This window comes from Falco biarmicus, chromosome 5 (assembly GCF_023638135.1).
Source record: "Falco biarmicus isolate bFalBia1 chromosome 5, bFalBia1.pri, whole genome shotgun sequence".
NCBI lineage: Eukaryota > Metazoa > Chordata > Aves > Falconiformes > Falconidae > Falco > Falco biarmicus.
The window spans coordinates 15,958,735-15,976,764 of NC_079292.1; the positions used below are offsets into that span (position 1 = coordinate 15,958,735).

The 18,030-nt window shown below is 46.4% G+C and overlaps 2 protein-coding genes and 1 long non-coding RNA gene across 8 annotated transcripts in view; 1 reads left to right on the plus strand and 2 right to left on the minus strand.

Annotated features, from left to right (window-relative positions):
• The window catches only part of SRPK2 (SRSF protein kinase 2), a 147,715-nt gene extending 134,876 nt beyond the window's left edge, over window positions 1-12,839 (plus strand). Inside the window, exons 14-17 of one of the 6 annotated variants that reach the window (XM_056339534.1) lie at window positions 3,361-3,430; window positions 4,139-4,231; window positions 4,679-4,771; window positions 11,180-12,839. In XM_056339534.1, the coding sequence (XP_056195509.1) occupies window positions 3,361-3,430; window positions 4,139-4,231; window positions 4,679-4,771; window positions 11,180-11,364 (441 nt within the window). In that variant the 3' untranslated portion in view covers window positions 11,365-12,839. Of the gene's footprint in view, window positions 1-3,360; window positions 3,431-4,138; window positions 4,232-4,678; window positions 4,772-5,630; window positions 6,271-11,179 lie in introns of those variants that run through there. The other 5 variants (XM_056339531.1, XM_056339532.1, XM_056339536.1 and 2 more) reach the window with 5 other exon arrangements.
• Window positions 6,338-13,501, minus strand: LOC130149663 (uncharacterized). The gene is made up of 3 exons (XR_008821981.1): window positions 13,191-13,501; window positions 7,845-11,083; window positions 6,338-6,869 (listed from the first exon to the last, which is right to left on the minus strand). It is a non-coding gene; the product is annotated as an uncharacterized LOC130149663 (long non-coding RNA).
• Window positions 13,502-14,668: 1,167 nt separating this feature from the next.
• KMT2E (lysine methyltransferase 2E (inactive)) overlaps window positions 14,669-18,030 on the minus strand; it is a 62,360-nt gene continuing 58,998 nt past the window's right edge. The window contains 3 exon segments of the mRNA XM_056339529.1: window positions 14,669-16,372; window positions 16,375-16,962; window positions 17,836-17,927. Coding sequence (XP_056195504.1) covers window positions 15,443-16,372; window positions 16,375-16,962; window positions 17,836-17,927 — 1,610 coding nt within the window. The 3' untranslated portion in view covers window positions 14,669-15,442.

Consider the following 18,030-nt stretch of genomic DNA (forward strand, 5'->3'; position numbering starts at 1 on the left):
GCTCAGAGCCTCATCCAGCTGAGCAATCCATCTGTCAGGATGGCATTTCCGCAGCCTTTCTGAGCAGCCAGTCTCACTGAAGGATTTTTTTCTTCTTGTCTGGTTGGAATTTCCCATCTCGCTTTGTGTCTGTTGGCCTTTCATTGAGAAGAGCGTATCTTGGTCTTCTCTGTTACTGCCTTTCAGACAGTGGAGTGCAGCAATTACATCCCTCCTTCTTCTCCCCTTCTCCAACCTGAACAAACACGGCCCCACCAGCCTCTCCTCCTGCATCCTCTGCCCAGCCCCCTAATCTCTTAGAAGTCCTTCCTGGTCTATCGCCACTTTGGCAGGGTCTCTCTCATACTGGTGGCCCCAAACTGGTTCACTGAGGGGAAGGAGAAGTCGCGTCCCACCGAGGGCTGTTAACATGCTTGTTACATACAGCCCGGTGCGTGTTTGTCCTCCGTTGCCACAAGAGTGCACTGCTGGCCTGTGTTCACCTTGCTGTCCATCAAGGGTCTCCACCTCCTGATTTTATCACGGAGTGACTTAGGAATTGGAGCAGTTTTACAGTTGTGCCTGCAGTTGGGTGCGAAGTGTCAGTAAGCACTGAAGAGTGCTCGGGGAATCCAAAGCAGCAGTGCATTGCCAGAAGCGTAGCTCGGAGTGCGGGCAGCAGAGTGCTCTTCTTTCGGTGGCACTGACTCATTAACAGGACTGCGCGCACTTTCTGGTCTTTCTGGCACTTCGGGCCTTTGGACATCAGCCTAAAGAGCAGAAGAATGCCGATTGATACAATCCAGAGGTGTCATTGTCCTTCTTATGGCTATGTATGTGCTTATTAATGCTGATTCTTTTAAATTATGGTAAAAACCTAGCTCAAGAATTTATTCTTTTTTACGAGACCCGATTGATTTCATTTACCTTGTGCTATGTAGCCAATCCATCCTGTAAATATCTAGAAACCTATTTAGTAGGTTGCTACAGATGAACCTGTGAGAGGTTGTCCTGCATGAATGCGAAGAAGTATTATTGCAGATATTTATTGCAGCACCCAAAAAGCGAGGCTGTCTCTGGGCTGTCCATGTGTGCATCCGAGTCAGAAGATTTTTTTTCATTCTTGGTGCAGAGACCTTTAAAGAGAGTCAGGAAATGGAGTGTCTGAGATGCTGTGGCTCCAGCCCACTGGGCATGGAGTCAAAGCTACACACAAAGGAAGAAAGCAGCGGTATCATCATTTTGAAAAGCTTTAGTTTCTCTTCAGCAAAAAGGTGGTACAAGTATCCCAAATCTGTTAGCGTTTGCAGCTCTTACTATATACAAACTGATCTGATATTCAGTGTATCATAGTGGTATGCCTACTTCTTGTGGTTCTCTATGAACAGTTTTGACCATTTTTCCAACTTAATCTTTGTAGTCCCACAGAGACATGTCAAGCTATTAATACTTCATTTCTTGGGACAGAAGCTGTATTCTTCTGGAGTCTACCTTTGTGGCTAAATTCAACCACGTTTCCATTGTTCTCCAGGAACCTGTGTTAATTACAGCAGTGAGTTTCTCAGTGTCCTCAGAAATCGGCCCCATCAGCATGGTCCAGCTCTTCCAGCGAATATATTGCCGTGAGATACAGAGGGGACTCTTGGGGCTTCTCAGTCTTATCTCAAGAGAATAACAATATTCTCCACGTTGTGTTAGAGACCTCTACCAGTGATCTCTTCTCGCTACTCTAAAAATTTCTTTGGTCCAAATACCTGGTAATTTATTAAAGTCCTTCATTTTTATTTTTTTTTTCTTTAAGCTGTAAAATGAAAACTTGATCCAAGAGTAGAGTAAGAAAAAGAATGGATGACTTCTTACCAGTGATGGTGACTTTAGAAGCTAAAGGTCCACTCATAGGATCAGTGTCAACAAGGGGCATTCTTGCTTTCTTGGCTGCTGTGTGTGATGGCAATGAATTATTTTGGCTGTAGCCCACTTGGATGGCACTGCAGTTCCCAGCTTGAAAAAGCCAAGTGCCCATAAATAGTCTAAATTTGCAGGTATATTTAACAACTCCAGACTACAAATTGGAACAGAAGCATGTATATTTTTAGGAGACAAATATTTTGTAGTAAATGTTCTAACAGAGTGAAATCCCATCCCAGAAATGTGCCAGGAAGTTCTGCCTGATTTTTGGAATGATTTTCTGGATCAGATCTTTTCCCTGGTTTTGGAGATGGAAAATAGTTTGAGTAAACCACCTGGAAAGAATTAGATTCCTGTGGTTTCTTGGGTAATTGGTGATCCAGAACAGAAAGAGAAGAGTTTTAACAAATTAGGCTAGGTGAATCCATGATTGTGCACAAGTATGGGCTGTCATAGTTTTTTCAGTGCTTTGTGACATTTAATGTGCATTACACCCATGAAGAGAAACTCAGTTTTGTCCTGACCTAACATAGGGGTTAGCATCCCGTCGAAGCGTTGCAGTGTCCCGAAAGAATCAGTCATCATGGTGTGTGCTCTGGATTCCTTCATCAATGTCAGTCTCACTATTTTACCCCCTGATTGCAGTATTTACTTTGATGACTTCTGATTCAACAAGAATACTTTTTTAAAAAAAACTTTCCAGATTTAGAGTCATCAAGGAACCTTACCCTGTTTTCTAATTTCAAGTGATTAATTGTAGTTCTAAATGGGGTTTTTTTCTGATTCTTTTTTTATTTCTGATTCTGATTTTTTTTTTTTATTTCGGTCCCCACCATGCAAGCTGACGGATAATTAGCCTTCAGTTAGAAATGTAGCTGTTTTTCATATATTTAGAAATACCTCTCTCTCAGCTTCATTAACTTACACATATTTAACACGATCAACAAGACGGCACATTGGTAGGTAAAACACGTTTAATATCAGCTTACACCGGTGCCCCCTTCACACCTCCTGCAGCCGATCGGTGCGGAATCGCTTCCTCTGCTGCCAGGTGCTGTTCGCTGTCTCCCGGGAAGTGCTCCTTGGTCAGCTGGTGGAGCTCCAGGGCTTGCCGGGGAAGGGACTGCAGTTCCACACTCCTTGTCCGTCTCCTTTGTTCATCCTGGTTGAGTAGGTGGGGACGCTTGGGGCTCGGGTGTGCTGCCCGTGTCCAAACCTCCAGCCTCTGGTAGTGACGGGGGCGCTCGGGGCTGAACGGGGGCTCTTTGCTGAGCCGGGGCTCGTGCTGTCGCTGCACTGCGGGAATGACGGTCCCCAGGTAAGTGGCCTGTCCTCAGTCTCAGATCCACTTGTAGCCCTTGAACTTCGAATGTTAATTCCCTCTTGGTTCTCAGATAGTTGTGACGTTTTGCTGACATCTTAAGATTAGAAATTACTTCTGAAATACCCATAAATATGTCTGTTATATTATAGGCTTTTGAGCTTGCGACTGGAGATTATTTGTTTGAACCACACTCTGGTGAAGACTATTCCAGGGATGAAGGTATGAATCTTTTGAGCTGTTGTATGAGTTTGTACGTATTTTCACACTCCTCTTAAATTTCCAGTGAGCTTAGAGTGGAGTTAAGTTTTGTATTTGAGTGAACTGTTCATACACATTGTTTTCAGAATATAAATATGATTTTTTTCTTTTTAGTTTTAAGTTCCATCACTAGCAGTGGGTGGGCAAAAACTGCCTTCTGCAGATACTCATCTACTTAACAACTGCCTGAAGGAATTAAACTGCCCTTCTTGTAAGATTGCATATGTGTGGAAACCTGATTGAGAATAACAACATTTTAGTTTAGAAAAGAAACGACAGATCTGAAGTTTATAGTATTTTCTCTTTATAAGAGTGACACTGGAATAATGTCTACGTTGTGTATTTTTATTTGAATTGGGCAAATACTAATTTTTTTTTAAAATCAGAATTAACTCCTGCTTCCATCTGTATACCTGTCCATTTTCATGCTTGTTTGCTTGTAAATGCTCTTTGCAGTGGTAATGTGGGCATCATTCATTGTTCCTAAATGCTACTAATGATGCCAGAGCTCTGCTGATCCTGGAAACCTCTGCATGGATTTGCTGCAAACATTGTTGATTTGAAACTATTTCTGATTTTTTACTAATTCCAGTTTCTTTCCTCTTCTTTTTTATCCCATCCTTTCCCTGCCCCTTCCACTCCCGTATCCTTTTTTTCTCTCCCTCATAGACCACATAGCACACATCATAGAGCTGCTAGGCAATATCCCAAGGCACTTTGCTCTATCTGGAAAATATTCTCGGGAATTCTTCAATCGCAGAGGTAGTACCTCTTCTTTTTGAAAGGTGCCGTGATGCAGACAGAAGTGGAATTGCTGTTGCTGGTTGTAGATGTCCCACTGAGGAACATTTCCTGAAATCACGCAACAAAAATTTCTTTTGGAAAAACAAAACATGCAGGAATCTGTGACAAAATTTTATAATTTTTTTTTTTTTTTTTTTTTTTTTAGCTAAAAGTTCTGGAAATATTGGTACATTTTAAATTACATAGCAAAACTTGTTTGTAGCAGCTGATACTCAAATATTGTTTTCAGAAGGAAGTTTTGCTGAAAGCATCTTTCCAAATTAGCCACTGAACAGTGTGCACGTATCTTTTTTTACCAGGATCAATCTATTTCTGTCTGTACCGGGCCAGTGTTAGTGTGTGCATGCAATGTACTGATTAAACTGTTGTATGTTTCTGTTTTGCTGGCAATGTTCTCCAATGCAGACCACATAGCATTGATCATTGAACTGCTGGGAAAAATCCCTCGAAAATACGCTATGTTGGGGAAATATTCCAAGGAGTTTTTCACCAAAAAAGGTAACGGTATTTATGCAACACTAATTTAAAGCATAGCACTATCCAAAAGGAGAATATGTTCATTTATGGGTACTGAAGAAATATATCCGTTTAAATGGAGAGCTCGTATTAAAGAAGAATTTTGGTGTAAACTTGGCTTTCTGAGAAAAGCCATGATTTGCAGTATTCATTTCAATATTACATTTAAAATTCATTTTGGGATGTACTCAACAAAGTGTGGATGATAACAAATGTCTGTGTGAAGTTGTTGTCCAGTGTTCATGTAAATGTACGGAATGGAGCGATGCATAGCTTGCAATGCGATGGAAAATCACCTGTCAGCTACTTTTGCTCGTGCATAGTGGTCCAGCATATGCCACTGACAAGGATTAACCAAGGTGGGAAGGGAATATTGCCCAGGGGGCAGTAGGCACGCAGCTGCATGTAGTCAGTCGTCACGCACTCGGAACTTCCCTGAAGGGACAGCATGCAGAAAAGATCGCTGTGTGACAAGAGTGGTGGAGAAAGCTGCTCTGCTGTGCTCCGTGCTGTCGCACTTCAGACGCTCCGAATTACTGTAATGCCTTAGTGCCACAGCCGTAGGTGATGAGTTAGCTTGTTTGGCGTTGTACAGAAGTGCAGCCCCTCTAAAATTGTCAATTGATACAAGAAAGTAAGTAATCTGAACAAATGCGCTGGGCCTTGCAGTTCTTTTACAAATTTGTACTTTGTCTTTGTTCAGGCTGCCCTTTAAGACAGGTTTTTGACACGTGAAGGAGCGTGGTGATGCTTCAAGAGTCTTTTGGCCCCTCAATATATTGAGACAACACTGTGTTGTATGGAGGGACATGGTATCTCAGGAGCATCCCCTTATGTGGTGGGGGAACTGCGGGGGCTGTTGGCTGCAGCTGATGAGCACGCTTTCTTGCTGAACAGTGCTGTGGCTTCTTTCTTGCCCGTGCCTGAGCGTGCAGCTCGTTGGCAGCGCTGGTGCCAGCCAGCTGCGTTGGGCACGTGTGGTGCCGGGGCAGCAGTGGCAGCAGCACTGTGCTCTGAGAGGCTGGGACCATGGGCCAGGATACAGTCCAGTGATTCATTCCTCCCTTGCGTGAGAGCGGGCTGGCGTGTGCGTGGGTATTTCTGGTACAGCAGGGACCTCTGCATGTCTTCATCGCCTTAAGGAGGATGTAATGGCATTAAACAGTGTGAAGAAGGGCAGCAGTGGTGATCAAGGGGATGGTGCAACTGCCGTTTGGGGGAGTCTAGAATACCTGTGGCTTTTTGCGTGGAGGGGAGAGTGTTGCCGGAGGAATAATAAAGGTTTACAAAATCAGGAAGTTAGTGGATAAGCTGAAGACGGCTGCAGTTTTCCAGCACCTGCCACGTGAGGGCTGGGAGACACCCAGTGAAAGTTGCGGGGGTGGCTTGAAAATAAGCCCTTCCCTGCGCAGCGGCGAGCTTCAGGAGCCCGCTGCCACAGGGCTCGCAGAGAGCGGCCTTAGCAGCAGCAGCCTGGAAAAGAGACTCATGTCGACCGAGATGAGCAAGCTCAGGGCTGAGAGGCCCACACTGTATAAAGCAGTAAAAGAGGTGGGCAGGGGGCAGCCTCTGGCACCCCCCGCCATAGGAATTGCAGCTGCTGGAGCGTGGGCAGGGCCTTCGGGAAGGCTCCTTGCCCGCCCTCCCTGCCTCTGCCCGCCGCCCCCGTCAGCGGCAGGTACTGAATTAGAAAGACCACCCAGCCTGACCCCCCTTAAAGCATATCTCACGTTCCCGCTTTTCACTTTACACCAGGTGGGTTGGCATTTTTTTAATGATGTCGTAGAACCTTAAAATGACCTAACAGTTACACAATAACCACAGCGTCTGCGGCGCACAGAAGAGGGTAGTTTGTAAAATTCCCATGAGGTGAAGAGTTCCACGTGCTTCCATGAGATCTTCCGCTGCTAAGTGCCGCTGTTGTCCTGTAGGGCCTGTACGTCACTGACATTCCTCAGAGGCGTCGTCTCCCTTGGCTCTGGGTGGGATTTAAGCACTTTGAAAGACTTGGTTCAGCTGCCACACAAAATGTATATGCAAGTTTGCTGTGGAAGCTTAAGTAGACTGGATCCCATCTGTTCTGCTCAAAACAGAAAATCTCAAATGCGGGCTGGAGGCGTAATAGCCCAAGCTGCATTTTCAGATCATACCAGTTATTCTACTGTTACAAGTCAGGAAAACTGAAACGCTTTGTGGAGGGAAAATGGAGGTGGTGGGTTTCCTGCTCGCTTGAGATTTTTTTCATAGAATTGGGCACCAGATATCCATTTCTTTTTTCCTGGCCACCTCAGTACTGCCAGCCTCTCTGGTGCCCACGGGAGGGTTCTGTGTTTGATGGGCTGGCAGGGAACGATACAATTCATAAGTTGGCCAGCAAGCATTTTGTACTCATCTGCTTATGACCTGAGCACTTGAGATCAGAAGCCATGCAGTACAGGCCTGGGGCTTCTGCAAAAATTTCATGCTGCGGTGTAGAAGTGGGCTTAGAAATGTAACTGTAGGCTCCTGTTTTGAAAACATGAGCCTTGGGTGAAAATCGAGGAATTACGATTTCGGTGTTGCTCCTGTCCCTAGGCAAGTTCAACCTCAGAGACAAACTTGAAATATTTGAGTTGCCACTGAAGTCATAGGCACAAAAGGAAAGGTGTTACCAACTAACGAGTTTACAGGATTAAGTAAGTCCCTTCTTCTCAGTAAAATAGGAGGGTGCATTTAAAAAAGGAAAAGCATTTATAAGTTACTGCTTAGTCACTATAACACAAATGCTCACATACTTTTTATAGGGTCTCATCCTGACTGAGCCGCGTAATAACTCCAGTGAGTCCTTTTTTCCAGTGCCTTCATGAAAGCTGTTTTGTCTGTAGAAATGATTAATATGTTTTGGCACTAAAACTTTAAAACGCTTTTATGTTTGCTAGGCTGTGGACCCTTTTAGTTTTCTTCTGGTATTTCCTAGCCCTGTTTCCTTGTGACCTAAACCTGTGTGAGATGCGGGCTAGGTGCTGGCTTTGCCCATTGGAAGTTGTACCAAGGAAAAACACTGCTGCTTACTTACCATGCTGGAAGAAAGGAGAGGGCTCTCCTCCACTTCCCTCTCTTCCACCTCAGTACTGTGGGGCCTCGCCAGCAGTTCCTGTATTAGTTCTGAGGAGCGTGTCTTCTAAATACATACTAGCAGATGATATCCCCCTGCTGCTTCCCCAGTCCTTCATGTCATCCTTTTCTTACTGTTCAGTAATCCATATCCCTCTTGTGCGGTGACACAGCTTTGTCTTTGACAAATTCCATAGTCTAACTCTGTTTCTTTGTACTGCAGTCATCAAAGAAAGCTTTAAAATAGCATCTTCCCCCCACCCCCGGCCCTTCAGAAATTTCTTTAATAATTTGTCTGACTTAACATTCCATTTTTCAGAAGGTCTGTCGCTGCCTCCGCTTTGGCCACAGGGGTTTTACAGTTCTGACAACTCTGCTGTCCTCTCAGGATATTTCCTGGGTGCTTCACTATCAAACATCTAAATAAAGAGCTTCTGTTAGGAATCTTTCACTTACTGTTACGGTTTTAGCATTTCTTTGAAAGTCCATGTGAATGGCCCGAGTGGTGTCAGGCTGGTGGGCCTTGTGCTTGTCATGTGGCACGTGGTGGCACTCGGGATGTTCTGCTCCATAACCCTCCTGGCGCTGAGGTCAGGCTGGCAGGCCTGTGGTTCCCTGGATCCTTCTTCCTGCCCCTCCTGTAGATGGGTGTCACACTGGCTAACCTCCAGTCTGCTGGGACCTCCCCAGTTAGCTGGGACTGTTGGTAAATGATGGAGAGCAGCTTGGCGAGCCCCTCCCCCAGCTCCCTCAGTGCCCTCGGGTAGATCCTGTTCAGCCCCATAGACTTGTGTGTGTCCAAGTGGAGCAGCAGGTCACTGACCAAGTTCCTTCCTGTCCTGGGCTGTGGGGACCTCATTCTGCTCCTCGTCATCCCTGTCTTCCAGCTCAGGGGGCTGAGTAACCTGAAGGTAACTGGTCTTGCTATTAAACTGAGGCAAAGAAGCATTAGGTACCTCAGCCTTTTCCTTGTCCTTTGTGGCAATGTTCTCCCCTGCATCCAGTAAGGATGCAGATTATCCTTGGCCCTCTGTTTGTTTCTAATGTATTTGTAAAAACATTTTTAGTTATCTTTTATGGCAGCGGCCAGCCTGAGTTCCAGCTGGGCTTTCGCCTCTCTAATCTTCACCCTGCGTAACCTCGTGGCATCCTTGTAGTCCTCCAGAGCTGCCTGCCCCTTCTTCCAAAGGTGGTAAACTCTTTTTCCCCCGAGTTCCACCCACAGCTCTCTGTTCAGCCAGGCTGGTCTTCCTCACCAACTCGTCTTTTGGCACATAGGGATGGCCTGATCCTGCACCTCTGAGACTTCCTTCCTGAAGAATGTCCAGCCTGCCTGGACCCCGTGGCCCTTCAGGGCTGCCTCCCACAGGACTCTGTCAACCAGGATCCTAAACAGGCCAAAGCTGGCCCTCTGCAATTCCATGCTGGCTGCTCTGCTGACCCCCCTCCTTGCTTCTCCCAGAACCAAACCCTCTGTCATACCATGTTCGCTATGCCCCAGGTATCTTCCGACCACACATCGCCCACCAGCCCTTCCCCGTTTGCTGACAGCAGGCCCAGTGGGGCATCTCCCCGGGCTGGCTCGCTGACCAGCTGTGGCAGGCAGTTCTCTTCCGCGTACTCCAGGAACCTCCGTGGCCGTTTCCCGCCCGCTGTGCTGTGTTTCCAGCAGGCGTGCGGTAGGTTGGAGTCCCCCACGAGAACGAGGGCTAGTGACACGCGCCCAGAGCACAGCCTTTTTGTGTTTGACTCGAGGGTACTGATGGGACATGCCCGTACTGGAAATGTACGGACACAGGCCGGCAGGAATCACTTCTGCTTTCATTCTTCTCGACCTCGGCACCCCTCCCACCCTGTGAGATGGGAAGAGGACAGTGGGCGAGCTGTAGGAAGCACATCTTGACTTTCTATTACTAGCAGGTCTCTTCTTTTTCTCTTGTGAGTGATTGACCATATGCACACTTGCTTTTTGGGGATCTTTAAGATAGCACCCAGGGAGCTTCTTTTTCCAAGTGTTGCGCCTTGCCTAGAACCTTCTGCTATGGCCCGAGGCAGCAGAATTGTGTCCTGCTGGCCCTGTGGTCCTTTTAATCTGTGGCATTCAGATGCTCCCCCTCTCAGGGTCAGTCTGAAGACATGGTTTTTTTCTCCTGCTTTGGAACTTTTGCAGCCACAGGGATGTGTAGAAACTCAGACCTGCAAGCTGATGTCTGATGGCATTTTATGGGCAGTAGATTACAGCCAGGGACGACAATTACGTTGCCAAACCACTTGGCTTAAAAATAGTATGGCTCGTGTACCCCCATACTGGACGGTGCAGCGTGCTTGTGAAGCTGTGGGTGTTGGGCGAGAGCCATCACACTCCAGCAGTTCAGGGGACACGCAGGCTCACCACTGTCAGGGTCTCCGAAGTGATTTTTGTAGCATCGCATAGAGACCGCCTGGCTCTGACATATGCCTGGGAAGAAGGGAGATGGCGGGGGAGGAGGCAGGAGAGTCTTTTTCCCCATCGCTGGATGACCTGTGGATAAACCTGGATAACACTGCTGGTCTGAATGGCAGAAGGGTTCTCGCCTCCTTCATTTGTTTTGGTCTGAATCACATTGCCGGGGTGGCCAGATGCCCTCCCTTGATGGAACTCGAGTGCTGCAGCTGCTGCCACCGCTTGTGTGGGTGGTTGGTTGAAGGAGACATAGCCAAAGCGGGCGCTTCCTTCTGTGGAGGGCTTCAGACCCAGCTTCTTGGGGGTGTTTGTCTGAGGGATGGAGCAGAATCTCCAAGTGCCAAACCTCTGTGCTGGGCCTGGTTTGGAACGGATGGCTGCTCGGCTGCGTAGCCTGCAGCTGCCATGCAGCGGGGCAGTGGCCTCTCGGTGGTTGCCGAGACCTCCAGCTTAGGGCTGCAGCAGTGTGCGTAAAGTCTGGGTTTGTTGGCTGCTTAAGAAGGGAAGGCCTGCCGTGGTTTTTTGTCTACGGCGTGAGCGTGTGTGTGCATGAGAGCCTGTGTGTGCGGGAGACGGCATGAAGCCAAAAGGAAGCATCAGAAATGATGTGTACCGTGGAGTCCAGGTGTAACGTACGGTTTGCTGTAGGACTGATTTCTTGGTTTTGACGTCGGCCATCCTCGTCTCCTCTGAGGACCTCGAGCAAGCTTGCCCTGTGCTGCCCTTCCTCAATAACGATTCTCAGCCTGGTCAAGGTGCTGTGAATGCAGAGTGGGAGAAAAACGGAACAGGGATTAGTCGCTACTAGGGCTAACGGGGTCCTTTTCTAATGCCACTACTATTTCTGTTTGCAGGAGAACTGCGACACATTACCAAGCTGAAACCTTGGAGTCTTTTTGATGTGCTTGTGGAGAAGTATGGTTGGCCTCACGAAGATGCTGCACAGTTTACAGATTTCCTGATTCCCATGCTAGAAATGGTCCCAGAGAAACGTGCTTCAGCTGGAGAATGCCTTAGGCATCCGTGGCTGAATTCTTAGCAGAGTCTCCCAGCTGTAAAAAAAGCCAGCAACCACTTTCCAATGCATTGGACCTAAATGGTGACTGTCACAAATTCTTTAGCAGGATCACACGTGAGCTGGCTTCAATCCTCAGACCTTTATTTTGCTTGAGGTACTGTTTGACATTTTGCTTTTTGTGCACTGTGTTCTTGGGGAAGGGTAGTCTTTTTGTCTTCAGCTAGTAGTTTACTCACCCACTTTCTTCAGAAAACACTTAACGTGTCTTTAAGCATTGTTTCTTGTGTTGTGTGGCATTCAGATGTCAGATTTTTGAACAAAGGAAACTTCCCCCCCAATGTGTTTTGGCAAGTTTTGTAACTATTTATGAAAAAAAAAAAAATATTTTAGCTGATGCATATTATATAATTTACGAGTGTAAGAAATTTATCAAGTCAGAACTGAGTTACGGCGAGGAATTGTACAATTTTATCTTCTGGCAAAGGGACGTCATTCTTGTATTATAGTGTATGTAAATGCACCCTGTAAATGTTTATTTCCATTTAAATATGGGACTGGGGACTCAATTTCAGAGTAAAGCGACTAAGTTTTAGAGAGCTTTATAGCAAACCAATTGCATGTAGTGGACTTTAAACTGCTTTAAGGAATTGTGTAAACTTTCTATTCTGTAGCAGTTCCCGTTCATTGGATTTTAAAAAAAGTGGCTCTGGTTTACAGGATTTCATTCCCCAAATGGCACTTTAAAGGAAGGCTAGACTTCTTTCTAATAAAGTATGCATTATCATTTAGCACTCCCTTTTAGAACTTTTGCCTATTTTAAGTGCTTTTAAGAAAAGAAAAATAGCAATTTCCCTTACAATGTGATAGTGAAGACATGGTACCATATGGTGTTGCCTTTTTGTAAGCACTGTAAGTTGTACTATACCTTAAGAAAAAAGAAAATTAAAAGTAGAGCATGAGAACCATTCTCTGTGTAGAATTCCTGATCTTTTATAATAAAAGTGTGTGCTTGGCATCAGTTAAGGAAGGATATAGCTGCAGCTACTTACAGTGCAGCGGGTAAAATAATCCAAGAAACGAGATCATGCTCATTCCATTCATAGCTTTACATGTTTCTAAAACAAATTGCACTAGCTTTCTTCTTTCCCATCATTAGACATACGACTACCCGTTGTAAGATGCACGCAACAATTACTTGTTTCCTAGGAAAAAAAAAAAAAGCAAGCTGCATAGGCTGAAGCTTATAGGCAATACAGATTTTAGAATGTACAGTACGGAGGTGTGTTTTGGCCTCTTAGAAGTCAGTGGGATGAATGTAAGCTTACTTCTGATCTTCATGTAACTATGGTGCCACTTTTTTCTTGACTTTTGTCCATATGAAATTTATTCACATGCCTTTGCAATAACTAGATTGTGAGAAGATAGCCCCATGCTGTAACAATAACCAGTTGTTTGAGGTGCTTGCAGTTGTCTAATTAAAGTGGTTTGTTTTTTCAGACATTGTGCTGGTCATTGGAATCTTTGGTAGCCATGGCAACAACGGGGCCGAGTTGTGGTGATGGGGCGGGGGGGCTGCCTTGGCTCGGCCCAAGAGAAAAAACAGCTTTTGTGTTAATTCATAAAATACGTCACCTGGTGTAAACCAGAGCGTCCTGAAGGGTAGTATGGCCCCAGGGGCGGTATGTAAGCGGGTGCTAGGTGAGACGTGACAAACCCCCAAGGAAGTATTTCATACAAGGTGTTTAACTACTGCGGACAAGCCGGCGATTACCCCGTCCCCGGTAGGCTGGTGCAGCCGCGCTTCCACAAAGAAACTGCAAGGCCACCCCAGCGTGACACACACGCACCGGTCGGGAGGAACTGGTCCACGTGCCGAGGCCCCGCCAGCAGCTGGGTTTCAGGACCGCGTGCCTTCACCCTCCACACCCTGAGCACTTCACACTGGAACCGCTTTTAATGGCTGCAAGGAAGACACGGGTTGAGGACAATGCCACAATGGACTCCAGAGCTAGAGGTAAACGTTACGTTCATCTTCACACCTGGCCTAGCCCCCAGTAGTGCTTAGTTGCTGCAGCTAATTAGAAGCCTGTTCTTGAATACATAGAAAATCCTCGCGCTTGCGTCTGGCGCAGTTCAAATGCGAGCCAGGCAAGGCGAGTAACTGCAGCACCTCTGCCCTTCGCCTGGCCATGGCGATACAGGGGACTCTGGGACCTCGCGCGGCACCAGTCCTGTTCCACAACAGCAGCTGCTCATGCTGCTGTAAGACCGCACCCCCCGTACAGTGTGTATTTTACACTTTCTTGTATTTGAGACTATTACTGACATCCGTCATGGAGGAATGGAAGGGGGCAGGGGGCAGGACAACCAGATTTGAATGTTGGGCTACAGCGGGCGATGCAGTTTTGTCAAAATCGGTGCCTGAGCAGTCAGGGTGGGGTGGGTTGTTCTGCTGCGGTCAATGGCCTAATCCTGTTCTGCTTCGTGCTAGTACAGAACGGGGTACTCCATGCAACGCCTGTTTTGCATAGACAGCGGTTGCTCAGGGAAGTATTTGTACTGTACTATTTTTACTAACTACTTTTTTGAATAATGGGAGGCAAATCAGAATTTAAAGCAGCCCCTGCCCATTTTTTTTTCCTATGTTAAAAAGAATTACCACCTTTTCCAGTGTGTAGGAACGGCCAATTCCCATCCAGTTTCAGGTTTTCTTTGGTTCCGAGGCGGAGCCCCTGAGCAGAGTTTGGTTATGACAGCGGTCACTGCTGAGACGCGAGGACACTGTCACCCACCAGTTACGGAATAACTCTGCACCTGATAAGTAAGTGCAACAGCTCTTCAGCAGCAGGAATATACCCCTCCCTTTAAAAGTACACTGCTCTATAGTTGGTAACATTCCATACCCTGTTGCAGCACCGCTCACTCAGCTCTCCGCAGTCTGCACTAACAGGAGGGGCTGAAATCCGCCAGAGGAGGCAAACAGGTGGTGCTGCAGCGCCTGTAACCAAGGGCAGAGCGACACGTCTAGTACAGCTTTAGTGCACAACAGCGCTGGTATACGAACAGCGCTACCCACTGATTAACCCACTGGTAAAGCGACACCGGACCCCGCTGTGCTTAAGAGTGATTTTTCCTCACCTCTACGTTCCGGAGGTGAAATAACCCCCCCTCCTCCAGCCAGTTCCACATCTGTCCACGCTACAGCAATAAAGCACAGCTGGAAACTGCAGGGAAGTGAACAGCCTCACAGAGAGGGGCCAGGCTGTGTGTTTTACACACTTGAGGCCACTTCCCTGAAGACATACCACCCTTTTAGGACAAGCAGTTAAAACTGACATAATCGTGATTTATTAACATGAATTAAAATGCCCAACCAGTGCTGCAATGTGACAGTATATTAAAAAAAATTAAAGATCATATACTGTACTACTTTCACAAAGATCACACTTTTTTTTTTTTGCAAAAGAGACTTATTATATACAATACTATATCAAATGAAAGAAGCTTTAAGCAATTGTACAAGCAAAAAGAAATACAGTATTTACAGCACTCATTGGAGACATTAGAAACAGTCTATACATTAAATTACAATTCCTGCAAATAACTGATGAAACAAAAAGCCATGTCCACACCAAAACTATAAAAATTTGTATTGCATTGTTTTCTATCTCTATGCACACGAAGAACTGTTGACAGAAGAAAATGGGGAAAAAAAAACTGTTAGTGCCATCACTTAGCCTGTGTACTTATTTAATTACATATGTATAAAAGTAATATAGAAAACATTCACTAAATGAATTTAACTGCAACAATAAAATTTTAAAGATTATGCAGCATCAAACCTACTGCCAGAAAAAACCGCTGGAATGTCCACTTACAAAATAAAAAGAAATACCTAATACTGGCTTAACAGCACATTTTCAGGAATTTGTATAAAAGCAAAAAATGGAAAGAATACAATGAAAGAGCACTGGTGTTTTGCTTTTATACAAAGTATCATGTACAAGCTTTAAAAAGTACCTTGAATAGGTACATACGAAATATACACAGGTTATATTACAGAACATTTTAAAAATGTTTAGAATTAAAGGGATCTGTTCTAATGCCACCCTGAACCATGGTAATTGTTCTGAAAAGTGGGCGGCACCTGTGCTCTGTGAATGGGGATCTGTCCAGGCACAGGGGACGCCTGCTGCTGCCCTTGCACTCCGTGGGGAAGGGTTACGGAGCCGGGGTGAGGGCAGAACCCCGAAGCAGTGGGTGTTGCAATACTGTTTGGTCCTTGAGGTTGGAGGTGAGGACCCTGACCGGGGAGTGGACAATGAGGTCCTGTTCCAGCAGGCTGATGTTGAGGTCCAGGTCCTAACGTTGTGTGATGTGGGGCTTGTGAGGAATAAGAGGACACGCTCGCGTGAGCGGCTGAAGGAAAATGGGGGGGTCCTTGATGAGATGGGTGGTGTAACCCTTGTGCTGATGCTGGGTGATGCCCCGAGCCTATAACAGTGGAGGGGGGGGGTGGAGGAGGGGGAGGTGCAGAGTTTACAACATGCTGGTGTTGTGCTTGCAAACCTTGGTGTCCCGCTGAAGGATGGGGAGGTTGGTGGTGGGGGAGAGGACCTGGTGGCGGAGGCGGCGGTGGCAAATGGTGACCAGCAGCCTGAGAATGAATGTGCGATCCAGGCGCTACTGCCATGGCATGAACTGGACCGACGACGTGTGCTACGGAGTGCTGCTGATGGGTACTTTGCTGCTGTACAAGGTGAGGGCCTGGAGCAGGTGGTGGCGGAGGAGGAGGTGGAGCGGCAGACGCTGATGCCTGGTGATGAATACTGGGGTTCTGAGAAGGCAAAAAATGCCCTGCCGTTACGTGGTGTCCCGGCACCGTCTGCTGACCCGCAGTGCCGGGAAGTGCTTGATTTGGTCCAGATGAAAAGACAGTCTGTTGGGGGATGCTGCCCTTCAGCTGACTGTAACTCTGAAAGTTTCCAGAGGGCTGCTGGCTTTGATAGTACGTAGAAGAAGGGGGGGGGTGGGAGGGGGCGGGGGAGGTGGTGCATTGCTGTTCAAATTTTGTTGGTTAAACTGGCTGTAAGAAGCTGAAGATTGTCCTGAAGTTGGCTGAGTAAACAGGGGTCCGCTAGGCTGCTGCTGATTCCCAGGCGGAAGGGTTGCTGCCGCCGGATAGAAGTTGCGGTGTGTTTCCCTCTGGGGCGTTCCAACTTGAGGTGACTGTGGATGATGAGGTCTGTATGGAGATCCCAGCTGCTGCGAGTGAGGCTTTGGTGAAAGATAACCATGCTGCACGGGCGCGTGGGGCGTAGAGGACTTGGGAGGATTTTCGACGTGAGGTGAAGGGGGGCAATGCAGCTTCAAAGGTGCAGAAGGCAACTTCTGTGAATGTGAAAGTTGCTCAGCAGAACTGCGCAGGTGTGATTGAGATGGATGGTTTTTTGAAAGTGCTTGGACGTTGTTTGTCAGCTGTTTTTGTTGCAGCTCGGATTTTGGATGGTTCGCACATTCGGCCTCGGGTGCATTAGCTGCAGTTTCCCAGTGCGAATCCGGTTTTGTGGGTGTTTTCCCAAGTGACTGCGTTGAAACTACAGGACTCGGTGAAGAGGGCTGAAATGAAGAGAAAGTCAGTCAGTGCAAAACATTCCGAATATTCAACTACACCCGTGTTAGAATGAAAAGAACTTCCTAGAATATTCTTTCCCTCTGACCGTGAAAAGAAGTGTTGAGGCACAGTAACAATAGAAAGCTTGAACTTAGCAAGACACCATTTTTAGCAAGGATAGATCAATCATTGGTCAAAGACTAGCAAGTGTATTTTAAAGTAGTAACAGAAATACGACCCATCAGGTCAAAGTCAGAATCTGTTATTCCAAGTTTTAGATTTCTGAGTCTGTGAGAAAGAATTCCAGACGAGACCATTTACAAAAATAACGCCATTTTTAGAGTGATTTAACATCTTAAAACTGGCATAGCACAAGCAGGTAAGACTAACCGTTACAACCTGAATTACTTCATTTAATACCGTACAGGCAGCTACTCAACATCTTTCTTCCTATCAGTACCTCTACTCCGGCAGTGCCAAACCCTGACGGGGCAAGGGCAAACTCCTGTTAAGCTATGAAGTACATAAAGCCTGTTACTGCTGTCAGTTCTGACTGCCAGTTCTTCACCATTCACCCTGCAGAGCTGTGGCGACACTGAATCCACCGATACAATCTCTTCCACGTCTACAGAACGCAAGATCACCTATGAATGCTTACACAGAAACCAACTTCTTAGCATGTATGGAGTACCACAACTATTCTTACCGATGTTCACCTATGTTAAGTTACCGCACAGCCAGACGAACATGCGCGTATGTAACCTTAGTAGTAAATCATGAGGTTAAGTTTAAGATAGAGACGTACATACATACTCATATGCATATTATACAACAGATGTCTGCGCAAACACACGCGCGCCTGCATACGCTGTGCATACCTTGCTTGCTTTTGATGGACTCTTACACGTCCTTTGCGAAGTATCTGGGGACGGACATTCAGAAGTAGGCTCTGGATTTTCCGAATCAGGTTCTACAGACATAAAGCAGAGACAAATATCAAAGTGGGAAAATCAAGTCTTTCACAAAGATGGTCAAGCACTTTATATTTGACTTTAAAAGAGCTACTGATGTTA